The sequence below is a fragment of the Toxotes jaculatrix genome, chromosome 1 (assembly GCF_017976425.1).
Source record: "Toxotes jaculatrix isolate fToxJac2 chromosome 1, fToxJac2.pri, whole genome shotgun sequence".
Classification (NCBI taxonomy): Eukaryota; Metazoa; Chordata; class Actinopteri; family Toxotidae; genus Toxotes; species Toxotes jaculatrix.
In genome coordinates, this window is record NC_054394.1 from 22,984,566 (window position 1) to 22,999,339 (window position 14,774).

A 14,774-nucleotide genomic window follows, 5' to 3' on the forward strand; every position below is an offset into this window, starting at 1 on the left:
TCTGTCTGACGCTCAGTGATTCTCGGCGGGTAGGGAGCACAAGCTTGCTCAGTTGGAGGAAAAGACTTATGAGCTTTATTGATCACAGGCTAGTATGGGGGTGGGGATCCCTTTGCATAACACAGAGCTTTTATTGATATCAAGACTGCAACAGGTGAGGTAACTGAAGAATTCATCAATGTGAGAGAGTAAATTAAAATTATTAGCTCAGTTGGGGGGAAGGTTTGTTAATAAATTTAAAATCTGTAATGTGTTCTGTTCTTAATGATCTGTGAGCACCAGGCACACAATTCTGGCTTCTCCAGATCCACCAAAGGAAGATTATGGTATCAATACCACTTTCAGGGCTGCTAGATGATCATTTCCCCTCCATGTCAGTGGGGGGAAAAAAAACCTACATGCTCCGCTGCACACAACAGGTGAAGATTGATCTACCTCTAAATCAGTGGGGCATAATAGGATTAAACATGTCTGTATTGTTAGGGTCAACCTAGTGACGATATGTCTATTTTTAGATAATGACACCCAACATAATAACAACTGTGATTGTTAGGGATAGAAAAGTCAAACAGCAGGGTTCTTTTAAAAAGCATTTCTTGAATAGTTTGCCAGTGTGTTTGGAAATTGCGTACAATAGTTCAAACTGTGTCAGAGGGAGATTATATCTGATTGTTGTGTTGCGAGGCAACATTAAGTGAATTGAGTGGAACTGAACATGAACAAAAACTTGCCTTGTATTGAACTGTGCGAGAAGGTTTTATAAACTGAGCTGTGAATTGGAAGGTTGAATAATGCCATTGGGGAAAGGACTGAACTCCATGGCCTGTAGGTCAGAACTGGGAATTTTTTGTTTTCGTTTCTTTCTTTTTCATTATTTATTTATTTTTTGCGAGTAGATGTCTTCAAATGCTGTGACCTGGAAAAAAGATGCATGCGATTGGGTAGACAAGGTTTGAAGTCACCGATGTATCTGTAGTGGTTGTTTAGCCTGAGAAGCTGCTCCAGAAAAGCACAGTCTTTCCCTATCTTTGCCAGCATCCTGCGTGAGTGTGCGCCAGGTGATTTGTATAGCCTGTGGCTTGCCTAGCTGCATGCTCATCAACTCTTGTAACAAAGTTCAATAAGCCAAACTCCCCACACTGTTTCCCTGTCTACCGGGGCTTCATCAGACAACGGTTACTGCTCCTGCTGTCCGCTACTGTTGGACACAAAGCTCACTACTCCTCTTAAAGAGACTCGACACACAGCAGGTGCATGAGTGAGCACAGAAGTTAATGCCAGCGCTCTAATTTGAAGATACTCAGTTGTCTTATCTTATTTGGGAGCCTGCTGCAGTGAGCTGGGGGAAGTAAACTGGGGCTGAATAGTTGTTCTTGTACCAGTCCACAGTTGTTGGCAGTTCACCACAGCACTCGTTCTGGCAGCAGTCGGCACATGACGTCGGACCCCCTGCTATACGCACACAAGGAGAACTGCTCATTTTGCTGGGCTGTGGAGATATGTTAAAACAAATGTGTGTGAGCAGGAAATGAATTCTTAGCAACAGGTAATTCATTCTTACAAAATGCTTTAGCTCGAAGGAAAAATAAGTATTGTGCATGACTGATGGACTTGGATATGAGGCCAAACTGAGATGTTGAAATGCAGTTTCAAGGCAAGGTTTATAAAAAAAAATAACAATAATGTTCTGTACAATGAAGACGAGGATGTCAAGTAGCAAGGACAGCTTTTGGCATAAAAAGATTTAGCTTTTTTTTTATATATATAAACTCACAAGCGGATTATTTTAATACGGCAAAGATAAATTATTAGAAATCAAAAGTGTACTGATTATAGCAGCTAGAAAAGACTTGGAACACTGAAAATCTTTTTTTTTTTTTAAGTGGCTAACAATTATGTCTGTGGTACTAGGTACTGAAACTGATGAGGAGAAGAGTCAATGACTTCCAACCACACATTAGATAAATGACACTCATATCATACATATATATCAGCTATATATATGTGATGGCCAGGTTGTCCAGACGTGACAGTTAAAGTTGACTTCCCTGAAGGCATCACTGTTTTTTGTACTTATGTAACGAGCGTTTGTTCTTTTTGAGGATGGAGCTTTGGTGTTGTATTGTAGCACGACCAACATAAAGCTGACACTGGAACAAGCAGCAAAGCATAAGAACGGGTCATCTTTTCCTCAAGCCTTTGTGTCCCTTTCCGAAAATATGGCTACACTCTGGAGGTTTTAATTTTTCATCGAGTGTAGATAAATGTTGTGTCTCACATCTCCTAGTTCATCTGCCCAGGGCTGTTTTGTTTCTATGGTGAAGCTGGTTCACGTACTGTCCCTCCGAGTCAGTGATCACATGAGATTGCATGACTGTTGATTCATAATTAAATCAACCCTAATGTATCACCAGTGTATGGACGCATGGTTGAAAAACTGCAAATTGTCCTTTCCAAAAATGTCCCGGTTTCAGTTAATGAGTCACATAATAGTAATTTTACGAGTTTTAAAATTTCTAAGAACATTCTTCTGAATAAAACTCAAAGGCGGTAGATCCAGTATTTGACTCAGGTGGGTTGGATGTCTTCTCATCAAACACCATTTGTCTTCACCCGCTCCCCCAGTTTTCTGTTCTCTATGTAGACTGATTTTAAGTAATTATTCACCTATTGAATTACTGTGGTGAATTTTTAAATGAAAAAAACTATGCTATTTAATAGCAGACCACATACAGGAGCACGTTTTTACACTTCCCTGTGACATTTCTCAAGTTTTGTTAAGTGTTAACTGTGTGTTAATTTGTCGAGGGCTGCAACAGCCCAGTAATTATGTGTGTCTATGCTGGTAAGGATAATAGGATGTGGGCTTTATTTGCATCTGTCATACAAAGTCCCTGTTTTTACTTACATCTTGCAAAAGCTTGTGCATACCGGGATTGTGTGTGCCTGTGTTTTAAACAAGGACAGCAGTTAGCTGAGGTGCAACACCTTTTCTCTCATTAGGCTTACTAAACAGGATAATGATTCCCCTGAGAATCTGTCTCCATCGCTCTGCTTGCCCTGTCACTCTCTGCACCACCATCACCATGGTGATCAAAGCCAGATGTGCTCACTTCTGTTGCCGCCAACAAAGCACAACTGTACTGAGCGTTTTTACAGTTGTCACTCTGCTCAGTGCCACAGCCCTTAGGGAATCTACTATGTACTGCACTGACATTAGACAAATCTAAAACACACCGCAATTCTTCCCACACGTTCTTTAACTTAAAATAAACTATATTTGACCAATGAAAGTCAGCTATAATTATAGTTTTTTCATGTACACCTACATTTTTTTTGACTATTTGACACCTAAAATAAAGCAGAAACAATTTTAGCTGCAGAACTTTTCTGCAGGTTTGAATTTTCACAGCGTCACTCACATTTCTCTCTGTCATTTTTATTATTAATTGTTCTTCTCCCGTGTTATTTCTATATATAACTGTGTTATGATAATTCTGCTTGATCAGACTAATACGATGGTCTCAAAAAACGTGCAATCTTATAACTGGCTGATGTTTTTCATTTCATCCACAGCGTTGGTGACTGTTGTTGTTTGACTCCTCTCCTATTTATAGTTTGTTTTTGAGCTCATGCTGGGTTGAGGTTTATCTCTCCTCCTGCAAGTCAAACTTATTAAACTACCCAGAAGAAAATCAACAATAAAGATCAGCTGCCACTGACAAAAACAACAGCAAACCAAACCTTACAACTCTGTTGTGAATACAGATGTATGAACATGCAGAGGGTTCAGACCACAGGATACCATTCAGCTGTTTGAAGAGCGATCAAATCAGCACACTGGGACAGAGAGCGAGATATTCAATATCTGTTGTGTTATTTTGCATGATTGCCAAACATGTTCTATTTGTTTGAAAAAAGCGCGAGGGATGAGTTTTCCATCTTTCATTTCTTTTAACAACAAAAACATCAACAAACATCTCTGGGAGACTGAACAACAAAGACAAAGAACTGAAACAGGGCAAAAATTTACACTGGTGTAATGCAACGGTGATCAAAGAAATACTGACAAGACACACAAAAACACACCTGCAGTGACAGATGGAGGTAGCCCCAGTAAAGAAGAGAAAGGGCAACACAGCGCTGCAAGAGAAACCGGTTGACAGGAATGAGGGAGGAATAATAAATATGGTGGGAAGAATCCATTGGTGATTTAAGTAAATGTTCAGCCACAAACAGTGCATTAGCACTTTGCATAGACATGAACATTTCATCAGAGACCAGTCTGGATTGATCTATAAACAGGAAAGAACAGCGAGAGCCCGACACGTCCCTGGGTGACACTATTAGGGTGTTGGTTTACCACCATAACTGTCTCCTCCTGGATGTGAGCCCAACAACAAGGTGACTCGCCTTGGACCGTGCACTGATTAGTCAGGTTCTGCCACATAGTGATGCTCACTGGTGCAGCTTCACAGTTACAAAGAAAACAAAACCAAACCAAACCATCAGCTCTTTGGTTGTAAGAGACAGAAAAGGAGCAACACAACAGTTTCTCACGACTTTTAATTTATTACATGTTTGAAGTTAAAAAAAAAGGGAAAAAAAGCTAATTAAAAGAGAAGCTCAAGGATTTCTGCAGTGATGCAACAATTTTACTCTTAGAACCTAAACATACAATGAGGAGTGTGTCAGGAACATGAAAAACATTTCATGTCTTTCATGAAAATGTGATTTCTAATGATTCAGCCTGTGCCTTAAATATTAAGTTTTGTAAGGAATGTAATGCTCCCTCTGGGCCTGTTTGCTAAATTTGCAACATGCAACCTGAGATCATTATTTTTTTTCCCCTCATTTTGACACATTTCACTAATAAATAAATAAATAAATAAAGTGAACATTTGAGAGCCCTGTAGGACTTGCAAATTTAGCAGCAATTTGCGAGCAACAATCATTCATGAAATGCGACACAGACTCTACTTGCAATCTGCGACTGAAATGCTTATGAATCACTTTTGTGAAACGGGACCCTGACCACCATTTTATCAACATACTGTGAGGACATTTATATTCAGCAGATTTACAAACTTTTCATTCTGAACCATATCTGCAAAACTGTCTCTGCAAGTGATTTTGTTTTCACTATCAGCTCCTGGCATTGCTGTTTTTATGGTTATGGTTATGCAGGTCAGAGTCCTGGGTTAAGGTCAGGGAAAGATTGTGATCTTAAACACTGGAAAAAGTCAACATTGACTGAAAGCGTGAGACAGGAAGTGTTGACCTTTTCAATATTTAACAAAACCATAATCTTTCCCTGACCTTCGCCAAAGTGTGGCTTAGACCAAACCACACACACAATATGACACGGGATGTGAACACAGCACTGCAGCCTTTTTATACACCTAACTACCTCCCTATGACTTCTCTGATACTTAATGTCCACAAAGGTTCAGCCACATTTTTCAGTTATCTGTCTCACTTGTGTTCACTGAAACAGATGCAGTTTAATTTCAAATAATAAAGCAGCTTTCACAGGCCGTTTAACAGCTCAAATTTCACTCACTTAATCGCAACCTGAAGTGTCTTTTTGGGCTTCAGGTCAATTTTCTTCCGTCGTACACACCAAACTGCAGTGACTGTGCATTGCATAGGTATTTATTCACACAGTACTACTGTGGCTGAATGTTTCTAGTACAGACACTGAGAGGGGACAAGTTGCTGACTTGCTGCTTTCACTACAGTACACAATACACAGACTATGTACTGTACTTTCACTACAGTACATAGTCTGTGTCAACACTGTGTAAAAATATCAAACTTTCTTGACTGTGAAAATAAATAATTAAAAAAAAAAACCCTTGCCAGTGAACATAACGCAGGCAGCAATTACACTTCCACCGAAAACGGATTTGGCAAGGCAAATTAGTAGCATTTCAACATATTTTGCGGGAGATAGCGATGGATGGATACATCACTCTTTCTCTACAACTGTAACTGACACCATCAGCAGTAGATTAGAAAATAATTCCAGCCTGAAAATAGAAAGTGATTTTTGCACTATAAAATTCCACAGCATGATACGTGTGTGCAGGCAGTTATAAATACAGCAGTGCTCACTTTTTGACTCTCGGGGAAGAGAAATAGTGACAAATCTGTTGATCTGCTTTGTACTTTCCCCCTTCTCTACAAATCCTCAGACACATTTTTAACTTCATCTCCAATCAAAGAAGCCCAGATTGCAATCTGCTACACAATATGTTTTGCTCCACTTTATTAGGCCCATAGATAAACCTCATGGCTGGAACACAGGCCTGTGAGTAATGAAGGCTCCCTCAGCATAACAAGATCCTACCATCCTTATGCTCCCCTTCTCCTCTCAATTTGTAGTGTCTATGAGTTTAGCTGGTCATTTTCCTGCTTTCCTTTGAAAAGAACAGGCACGCACAGATGCTGTAACAAAATGTAATCATTTTTTAGATCGCACAAGCATGCAGGCAATTAAAGAGAATGTATTGTGCAGCAGTAGGCAGCTCCAGGTTGCTTAATCCTGATCTGAACAAAACGTATTCCGGCTAATCATATTTTATTAACAATTAGACAAAGTGCTCTTACCTGGCTGACACACACACACACACACAGAAAAACCCTTCTGTCACAAGATTTTCTTTGTAAATTATAGCATACAGGCTACATTTCATCAAAAACGTAAGACAGACTAAAAGCTGAAATCAAAAAGCATTCGGTGACACCTTTGTTTTTGGTGTATTGTTAAGAACCAGCAGTGCTTGTAAATCAGAAGCATGTTTACCTCACATTATCTTGTATTATCATCATGGAACATCCTCAGAAAAGCCATATGAGGCAAAAGAGCAAACGGAGACACATTGTCCTGGATCAAAACAACATTCAGGAAAGTGAAAAGAACTTACGCGACACAGACGCAGAGGTAATTTTCTGTGGCACTGGAAAGAGAGTGAAACAAAAAAAAAAACAATTCTCCTGAAGCAGAGGTACTGAAGAAGGTGACTAGTGTTACACCCTAGCAGAGAACCATGAAAGACCTTAAAAGAAAGTTGGTTGATTTTAAACTGTTAAAAGCGCACTGCAGCCAGCTAAAGCTAAATCAAGGCCACTGGAGGAGCTTGGTTAACTACAACTACTTTGCTCTCCCAAACCTCTGAGTGCATCACTGGGGAGGTGTTTATCTCTGGCTCTGCTCCACATGGGCACGGTTGTGTCCCTCTCAGTGAATTCAGCAGCTGACAGGCTACAGCAAGCACACCTTGTCAGATAGCAGGTTAACTGGTTGGCAGATCTCTTTTCCTGTACTTCTCAGTTCTGTCAACGCCCAGATTACATGGGACTTTATCTACTATATATTTATGTACAACTGATTTATGATTTAAAGGAGGCATATATTCAGCACGGTGACTTTTAATGTCTTGTTTAGTTCATAAAAGTAAATGATAAAAGCTCACACATGCTCTTCAAAAGCTTTAAGTCAGGTGTGAATTTTAGAAGATTTAACAGTCCAAATACCCTGAAACTAAGCTAAATCTGTATTTTTATTATGTGTGCACATGATTATGTAGCGTTTTATGAGCAAATCCATTCATGAATCATAAGAAAATTGAGCTAATCATGTAGCAAATTATGTGCTGAGTAACAACAAAGGACACAGTGCACTACAAAATCTTTACACTGTATGTTGTGCAAACAAGGCACTACAGTTTAGAAGAGTCCAATAATTAGATTTTGTAAAGAAGTAAAAACTAAAACAATGGGTGTCTGAATCGGCACACGTGTTCACATATTTATCAGCACATATGCCCATGGTCATGAAGTTCGGGCTGCACACAGAACAGCCATGCAGACCACTCATGGACATGGGCAGGTGATGAAATCATCATCATATCAGTACAGAGGGTAAAGAAAATATTGTGAACACCCGAGGGAGGATTTAAAAAGAGAAAGGACTAAAGCATCACTGGGGACACTTTGGACACAGGTGATCTCAGCACTTTGGAGCTGTGTTGATTGTCTCATGTTGTCTCCAAAGTGTTGAGGCAAATGCTGCTAACTAATATTCAGCCTTCAGTTAGGGTGTATATGCTTGTAATTTTAACAAAGATATTTTAAAGGCTGTGAGGTGTTTAGATAATTGTGTGTCCCTCTGTGCTTGATCAGTGACAGTTAAAGAATTGCTGTAGCGAGGATGGAGTCTGTCTGATCAATAAATTTGTAAATGCTTAAATATGATGACTAAAAACAGCATGAAAACAAAAACAAACAACCATAAATCCTAAACACTAACAGCCACACACACTGACATGCATTCACCTCAGTCATACGTTTGGAACTTTTGTGATTAAAAAAGACAACAAAAATGTTTTCCCTCATTTTATTGTAAACGGGTATATAAAAGTGAGTGATATGAATAAAGATACAACAAATATGCTCACGATGCGAGTGGTTTCAGCAGGAATGTAGGAGAACAAAACACAGCATCAGTCCTGGTTAACCTGTGGCTGGATGAACTTGTTTCTTTTTTGCCACATTTTGGACAATAATTCTCTTAGACACTGGTTTTGCCGACTTGTTCTCACTGTGTACAAGTGTTGTCTCATTTGCAATGACACAGTGACTAAACAGTCACAGTCAAACCAGTACAACCAAAATCATCTTGTCAAATAACATCTAATTACTATTATATCCTGTTACTCCTATGTATTGATCCTTTATGTGTGTGTGTGTGTGTGTATATATATATATATATATATATATATATATAGTTTTATAGAATGCAGGTAACATTTTTATAGAAAATACAAACAATTAGATCAATGCTTTGAATATAAAACACACCTCATCGCCTCACAAGGAATGAATAGAAGACTCAAAGGAGAAAAAAGACAGAAAAATATAGAAAATAATTAAATACCAAAAGTAATAAATGCAGATATAACCGTATAGTCCTTTTGACTGACTAATAACATGCACATGAAAATAACTAATGTGGATTCAAAAACTAAAATAAAGGTAGAATAATATATAGGGTAAAATAAATGCCAGAAGCAATTATAGGAAATGCCAATTTGAAAGAAAATGTGATAGAATTTTTATTAATATTGCAAACTTCAGGATTACAAAGAAAGTGCTTAGCAACATTGCATATTTTACTTTCAGAGAAAAAGCTCAGTCATTCCCCTTGTTAGGAATATTTCTGTGATAGCCAAATGTTTTTGGCAGTGCACTTTGCAGGATCAGGTAAAAACTCTGCTGAATCTATTTGGCTTATTTATTTAGTTTTATTTTATTTCTAGCTGTTAGCATTTCCATCAAATTCTGTGTGGCCCAAAGTGTGATGAGCTCAAAGTGTGATGAGAATTTTCTTTTAAAAAAGGACTTTTATCTCTGAACCATCAAGTGCTAAAACATGGTTTTTGAATACATTAGCAGCTTTATACAAATTAATTGTATGACTCTTTAAAAGAGTCCTGGTTTCCCTAGCTAATGTTAATATTTGTAATTTAACTGGTATTTACGTCATAAATTTACGTCTGACAAATTCACAACTTTCTCTCTAACTGAAGCTTCTTCTCCTTTATAAAACTGTTGAAATTGTTTAGGTCACATTCAAAGCATGTTCAGATGTGTGCATACAAACTTGCTGTATCCCTTATAAGGCCCTGAGTCTGGCCAGGAGAGTCTCTACATCTGACTCTCCATTGGTGCTGCAGCTGCTGACTGCAGCACCAGTGGAGGACGGCTGGAAGGCTGGAGGCTCCGCTTCAACCTCCATCTCCTTCTCAGCCAGTTTAACCATCTCTCTCTCCACCACCCTTTCTCTATCTAGCCCGTAGCTGTGACCCAGGGTGTTCTTGTACCTGTGGCCTGACTCCGGACACGGCACAGCCTTCGACCTGGCTGCAGATGGATGGCCCTCAGACTCGTTATGGGCCTCCTTGGCAGGGGGAGTTTTCACCACTGCTGAACCCACATTTATATTCTGCCGTGAGCGAGACTTTTGAAAAGGTGCCTTGTTGTTTTCTGTGAGTGGAAAACAGACAAAGCAGTGAGCACAACAGTGAGATTACAGATTAAATTACATGCAAGATGGGGAGCAGGAGAAAGGGTAAAAAAAAAGCAAGTTAATGAATAGAAAATGTGTCAGTTATTCTCCGGCAAACAAAATGATGGAATAACAGAAATCACTGGAAAGTAACAAGAAGCACTTTATTAAGTATATGCACATGCTAGACAAAGCAAAGGTACACATGCACATGAGCTCACTGCACACACAAACACACACCATGGAAATGTACACAGTGTATACACACACTGATGAGGACAAATTTCCTGCAGCACAATGTGGCATGCGGCCAGCTCAATATGATGAAATGGATATGGCTGATCAACCGCAACAGAAACTCAATAACATTGTACGTCGCCCTTTTCCAATCTCCCAGTCTCTTTCCCTTTTCTCTTACATGACACCCTCCCACCCAGCTCCACCTCCCCTGATTCCACCATCATCATCCATTCTCCTTCCTCCGCTTTTCATCTCAGCTCTCTGCTCATACAGTAGTCCTCTTCATCTTTCTCATTTCTCATACCCACGACTCCCCCACCCCCACCCGTCCACCGTTCTCCTCTCTCCTCAGCTTTCTGCCCTCCCCTCAACTTAAAACACACACCCAGACAGACAGTGAAACAGAGCGACGGCCCAGATCAGACCTACGTTCTGAATTATAATCCCTCTGAGTAGATCTTAGACTTCATCATCAGTATGTGTGTGCCGGAAGGAGAGGGTAAATCCATATTCATGTGACCTTGAGCGTGAGGCTGAGAGGAGTGGCGCGAGGAAAGACACCACCGCATTTAAAGTTTCCTGAGCCTGAAATGTCTGGCAAACAGGAGTCAAACACAGCAGAGCAGAACAGAGCGACCCGCTCTGTCAGCCAATCGGTAATGAGTTTGGAGCGTGGCCAGTCAGTCATGACAGTGTGTTTTATGGGCCACGCTGACGAATGACAAGGAACGTCCCTGAACACAACCTCTGACAAATAAATAAGGATAAAGGGGGGAAAGAGAGCAGACAAGAAGGAGCCGACTGCAAAATTAAGCAAAGAAAGCCAACGATCACACATACACACACACAAGCAAAAGCACACACACACACACACACACCGATATTAAAACTCGTTAGGCAAACAAGAGGCAATGGGGATTTTAAAAGGACAAAATGAGTAGTGTGTTTCGTTGCTGCTGTGAATGAACATTTACCACAGCTGAAAATCCAAGTCTCCTCTAATTATCTCTCCCTTTCTGCTCTTGCTTCCTGTTGTCGCGGTCTCAGTTGTAAAAGATGACAATTATTCCCCACTGTCGATCCTCTTGCTCCACACTCCCTTATCATGTCCTGTTCCTCTCTCCTCCCTCTAAAAAAACCTGTCATCTACCCCCCCCCCCCCATGGCTGTTTCTTTCTGCTCCATCGGGGTGATACCCCACAAACGCACATTTCCTTTACAAATACCACACTGAAAGATTCAGAGCCAATGTTGGGAAAATTATCAGTTGTGGTATCAGCAATTTGCATTTTAATATCTTGTTTACACTTCTGTTGAAATTTTAAACCAGTGCCATTTCTGTCATCTTTTAGAGAAAGAAAGAGAACAAGCAAGTGGGCGCTATCTGACATCAGTTTTGACAAAAATTTAAACACGTGACTCTTTGAATTGATATTTTCGTATGTATTAGCATAAATTATCATTTAATTATCTTCCGCTCAGCATGAACCCTTAAGGATTTTGTGTGTAAAACACATACTAGAGAGTAATACAAAATACCATATCAATGCATACATATTTACACTTCAAAAAGAAATTTAAAAAACACTCTTCAATAAGACCTCTTATCCAAAAGTGAAGTCTTTTCTTCCTAACAGAGCTCTGGCCTTTGGTGGTGAACATGATCAAAGGGCTGGCAAGTTCAGTTTCTTCACATTCTGTGACACCTAGCTGCCCCTTCATTTGAAGCCTCACTAGCCTCTCAACATATGCCTTCATCTAAGCCGTAAAACGTGTCTAAGAGATGTAAAACATGTCTCATCTCACGGGTTGTACTCCTTTAACCAACAGCTGACACTGGTGAAGAGGAGTAGCGAAGAACGTGACTGGTAAGAGAACGAGTCAAATGGAATTTCAATCCAAATAGCTGCTCTGGATTATGATCAGGAATTTGAAGACAAAAAGAATTTTGAAGACAAAACACGTCTTTTAGACAAAAAGAATTTTGAAGACAAAACACGTCTTTTATTGAACACATGCTGCGATGGTAGGGGAGTGTAGTTATCCCTGTAAGACACTCTGATGTGGATTTAGATATGTGATATGCAATCTGATATGAAAATCACAGATACACTAAGAGTCAGTACACGTCAATTTAGCTTAAACTTTTTTTAAAATTTCTTAATTGTAAATAAATGAAGATTTTTTTTTTTTAATTTCAAGTACCCAGTGCAAAAAGCCCCAACTTCCTCACCATCCATAGTCAAAGGAGTGCTCCATCAATTTAGGATTGCACTCCTATAACCTTGTTGGACTCACGATAGGCAGTTAACCTCTTACCAGACAATTTACCAGTCAGAATGAGTATAAGGGATTACCCAACCAAAGTGACAGAGGCACAAACACGGCAGAAATGTAAATCTTCTTGCCTCAACCATTCTTTTGGCATAAAAAAAGGGGATATAAGGCCTGCAGCTGTAACTGTTGCATGGAAAACACTTTTCTGCCATAGCTACAAGTCTGAACAAATTCTGTGTCAACAGCTGCAGCAGTGTCATGGGGATCCTGAAATGATTTGTACAGATAAAATCAGGAGATTTAGAGCTTTCAAACCAGGTTCAATTTGTCAAGGTTTTTGTGAAGATTGAGTCCAGTGCAGACCAAAACAATATACACCTACCTAGTGCTAACAAGGCGAGTGTCCCATGAGTGGGATGTTGTATTAAAAACAAACAAACAAACAAACAAACAAAAACAAAAAAACAAAAACAAAAAGACGATGCAGCAGAACCAGAGAAGTTTCTGCTCTCTGTCTGATAGGTTTCTTTTGTTTTCCCACCTAATGATCCAGCCTCCTTCACTTGCATCAACACCTCTTTGGACCAGATACTGAGAGTTCCCATGAACAGCTACCAAATGCAAATTCAGCACTTGGAATCAACTCCAGATCTTTTATCTGCTCAATTTCTCATGAAATAGCAAGGGAACAGGCCACATCTGGCCATGAAAATGACTGTCAGTCCACCTATCCAATTACTGTTGAGCCTCTGAAAATGTGGAGACTAGGTATAAAAATGGCTGTAATGCTTTAACGGTTAATGTGTTAGCTTTGTTAAACCCTTTTGAATTACAGCTGAAAGTCCACACTCCAATAACATCTGGATGGCTTCATTTCAAATCCATTGCAATGGTGTACACAATTCTGAATATTGTGTCACTGCACAAATACTGACGGACTCGACTGTAGAATCTAATCTTCACATCTCAGTGTGGTCGCCGTTCATTGAAAAGCTTTCCCTGTCCAGTATTAGAAAGTGTGAGAGGTTTTCCTTTATTCCATTTGCAAATAGCAGCAGAGAGGAGTTCACATTTCCTCATGTAAGATAATTTTCTCCATTTATATTTGCTGCTTCGACTGATACAGATGAGCTTTCACTTATCTCTCTCCCCCCTCCCCTGCTCTCTTGAAGTTTGGAGACGTTAGTAGGCAGGCAGGCTGAGGCAGGGAGCCTCAGCAGAGAGACAGAAACTGAAGTCTGGACTGCAGCAGTGCTTGCATGTCTTTTTCTTCCCCTGACTGTTACAGCCGCACTGCCTGCCACCACTGTGGTGACAATGAACTCATCTACATGAAGAGCTGTTAAGAGATTGGGACAAAACAGTCAACACATAAGAAAGTGTGGAGACTGGTATTTTCCAGTGTCTGTAAAACATGAACACAATGCGATGTTATTAAACTACCAGTCTATCACAGTCCTCGGCCTACTGCTGTCCTTTACTTTGCTGGAAGGCAGAGTGGAGAAGAAAAACAATGATAAAAGAGCTGGCAGACTGAGCTTGTTGTGTCTCTTCTTGCTCTCAGCTTTGCTGTAAAATTTGTCTTTAAACTGTAAGTCTCACAGCTCACAGCCTTTTAACCAGCAACTGACACTGGTTCTGTTGCAGCATAAGACAAGGAAAATCTCAAACATAACAGACAAAACACTGCTTTGAATGGTTTGTGCATATCAAGAATTTCAAGATGGAACCATAGTGGTTTATTAAATGTCTGATAGGATGGCATTTTGTTGGAATGTAAAAGGCCCTGTCCAATAAAGAAAACAGAGTGTTTCTTTTTTTTTTTTCTGCAAATAGCTGCAGAGAGGAATTCACATTTTCCTCTTGTCAGATCATTTGGTCCATTTGCATTTGCCACTTCAAATACAGATGCAGATGAGCCTTTCCTCTTATCTCTCACTCCCCCCCCCCCCCACCATCTCTCCACTCGTATGAAGTTTGCTGTATTTGATCACTTTAGGGAAGCGAGTAGTCATGCAGACTCACAAAAATACAGACAGCGAAGTGACTTCTTCTCTCTGCAGAGTGACTGACACAACAAGTTGAAGTTAGCAAGATCAAACACACACTTCTACACCCGCCATAAATCACAACGCAGCGAGCTGGGTTGGCAGTTCGCTGCATGTTCAGTCTAATGATGACTATT

The 14,774-nt window shown here is 39.9% G+C and overlaps 1 protein-coding gene across 4 annotated transcripts in view; it reads right to left on the minus strand.

Annotated features, from left to right (window-relative positions):
- Window positions 1–8,396: 8,396 nt before the first annotated feature.
- Window positions 8,397–14,774, minus strand: part of LOC121185174 (protein diaphanous homolog 3-like) — a 140,318-nt gene continuing 133,940 nt past the window's right edge. For all 4 annotated transcript variants that reach the window (XM_041043229.1, XM_041043221.1, XM_041043211.1 and 1 more), the window contains one exon: window positions 8,397–10,050. In XM_041043229.1, coding sequence (XP_040899163.1) covers window positions 9,680–10,050 — 371 coding nt within the window. In that variant the 3' untranslated portion in view covers window positions 8,397–9,679. The remainder of the gene's footprint in view (window positions 10,051–14,774) is intronic.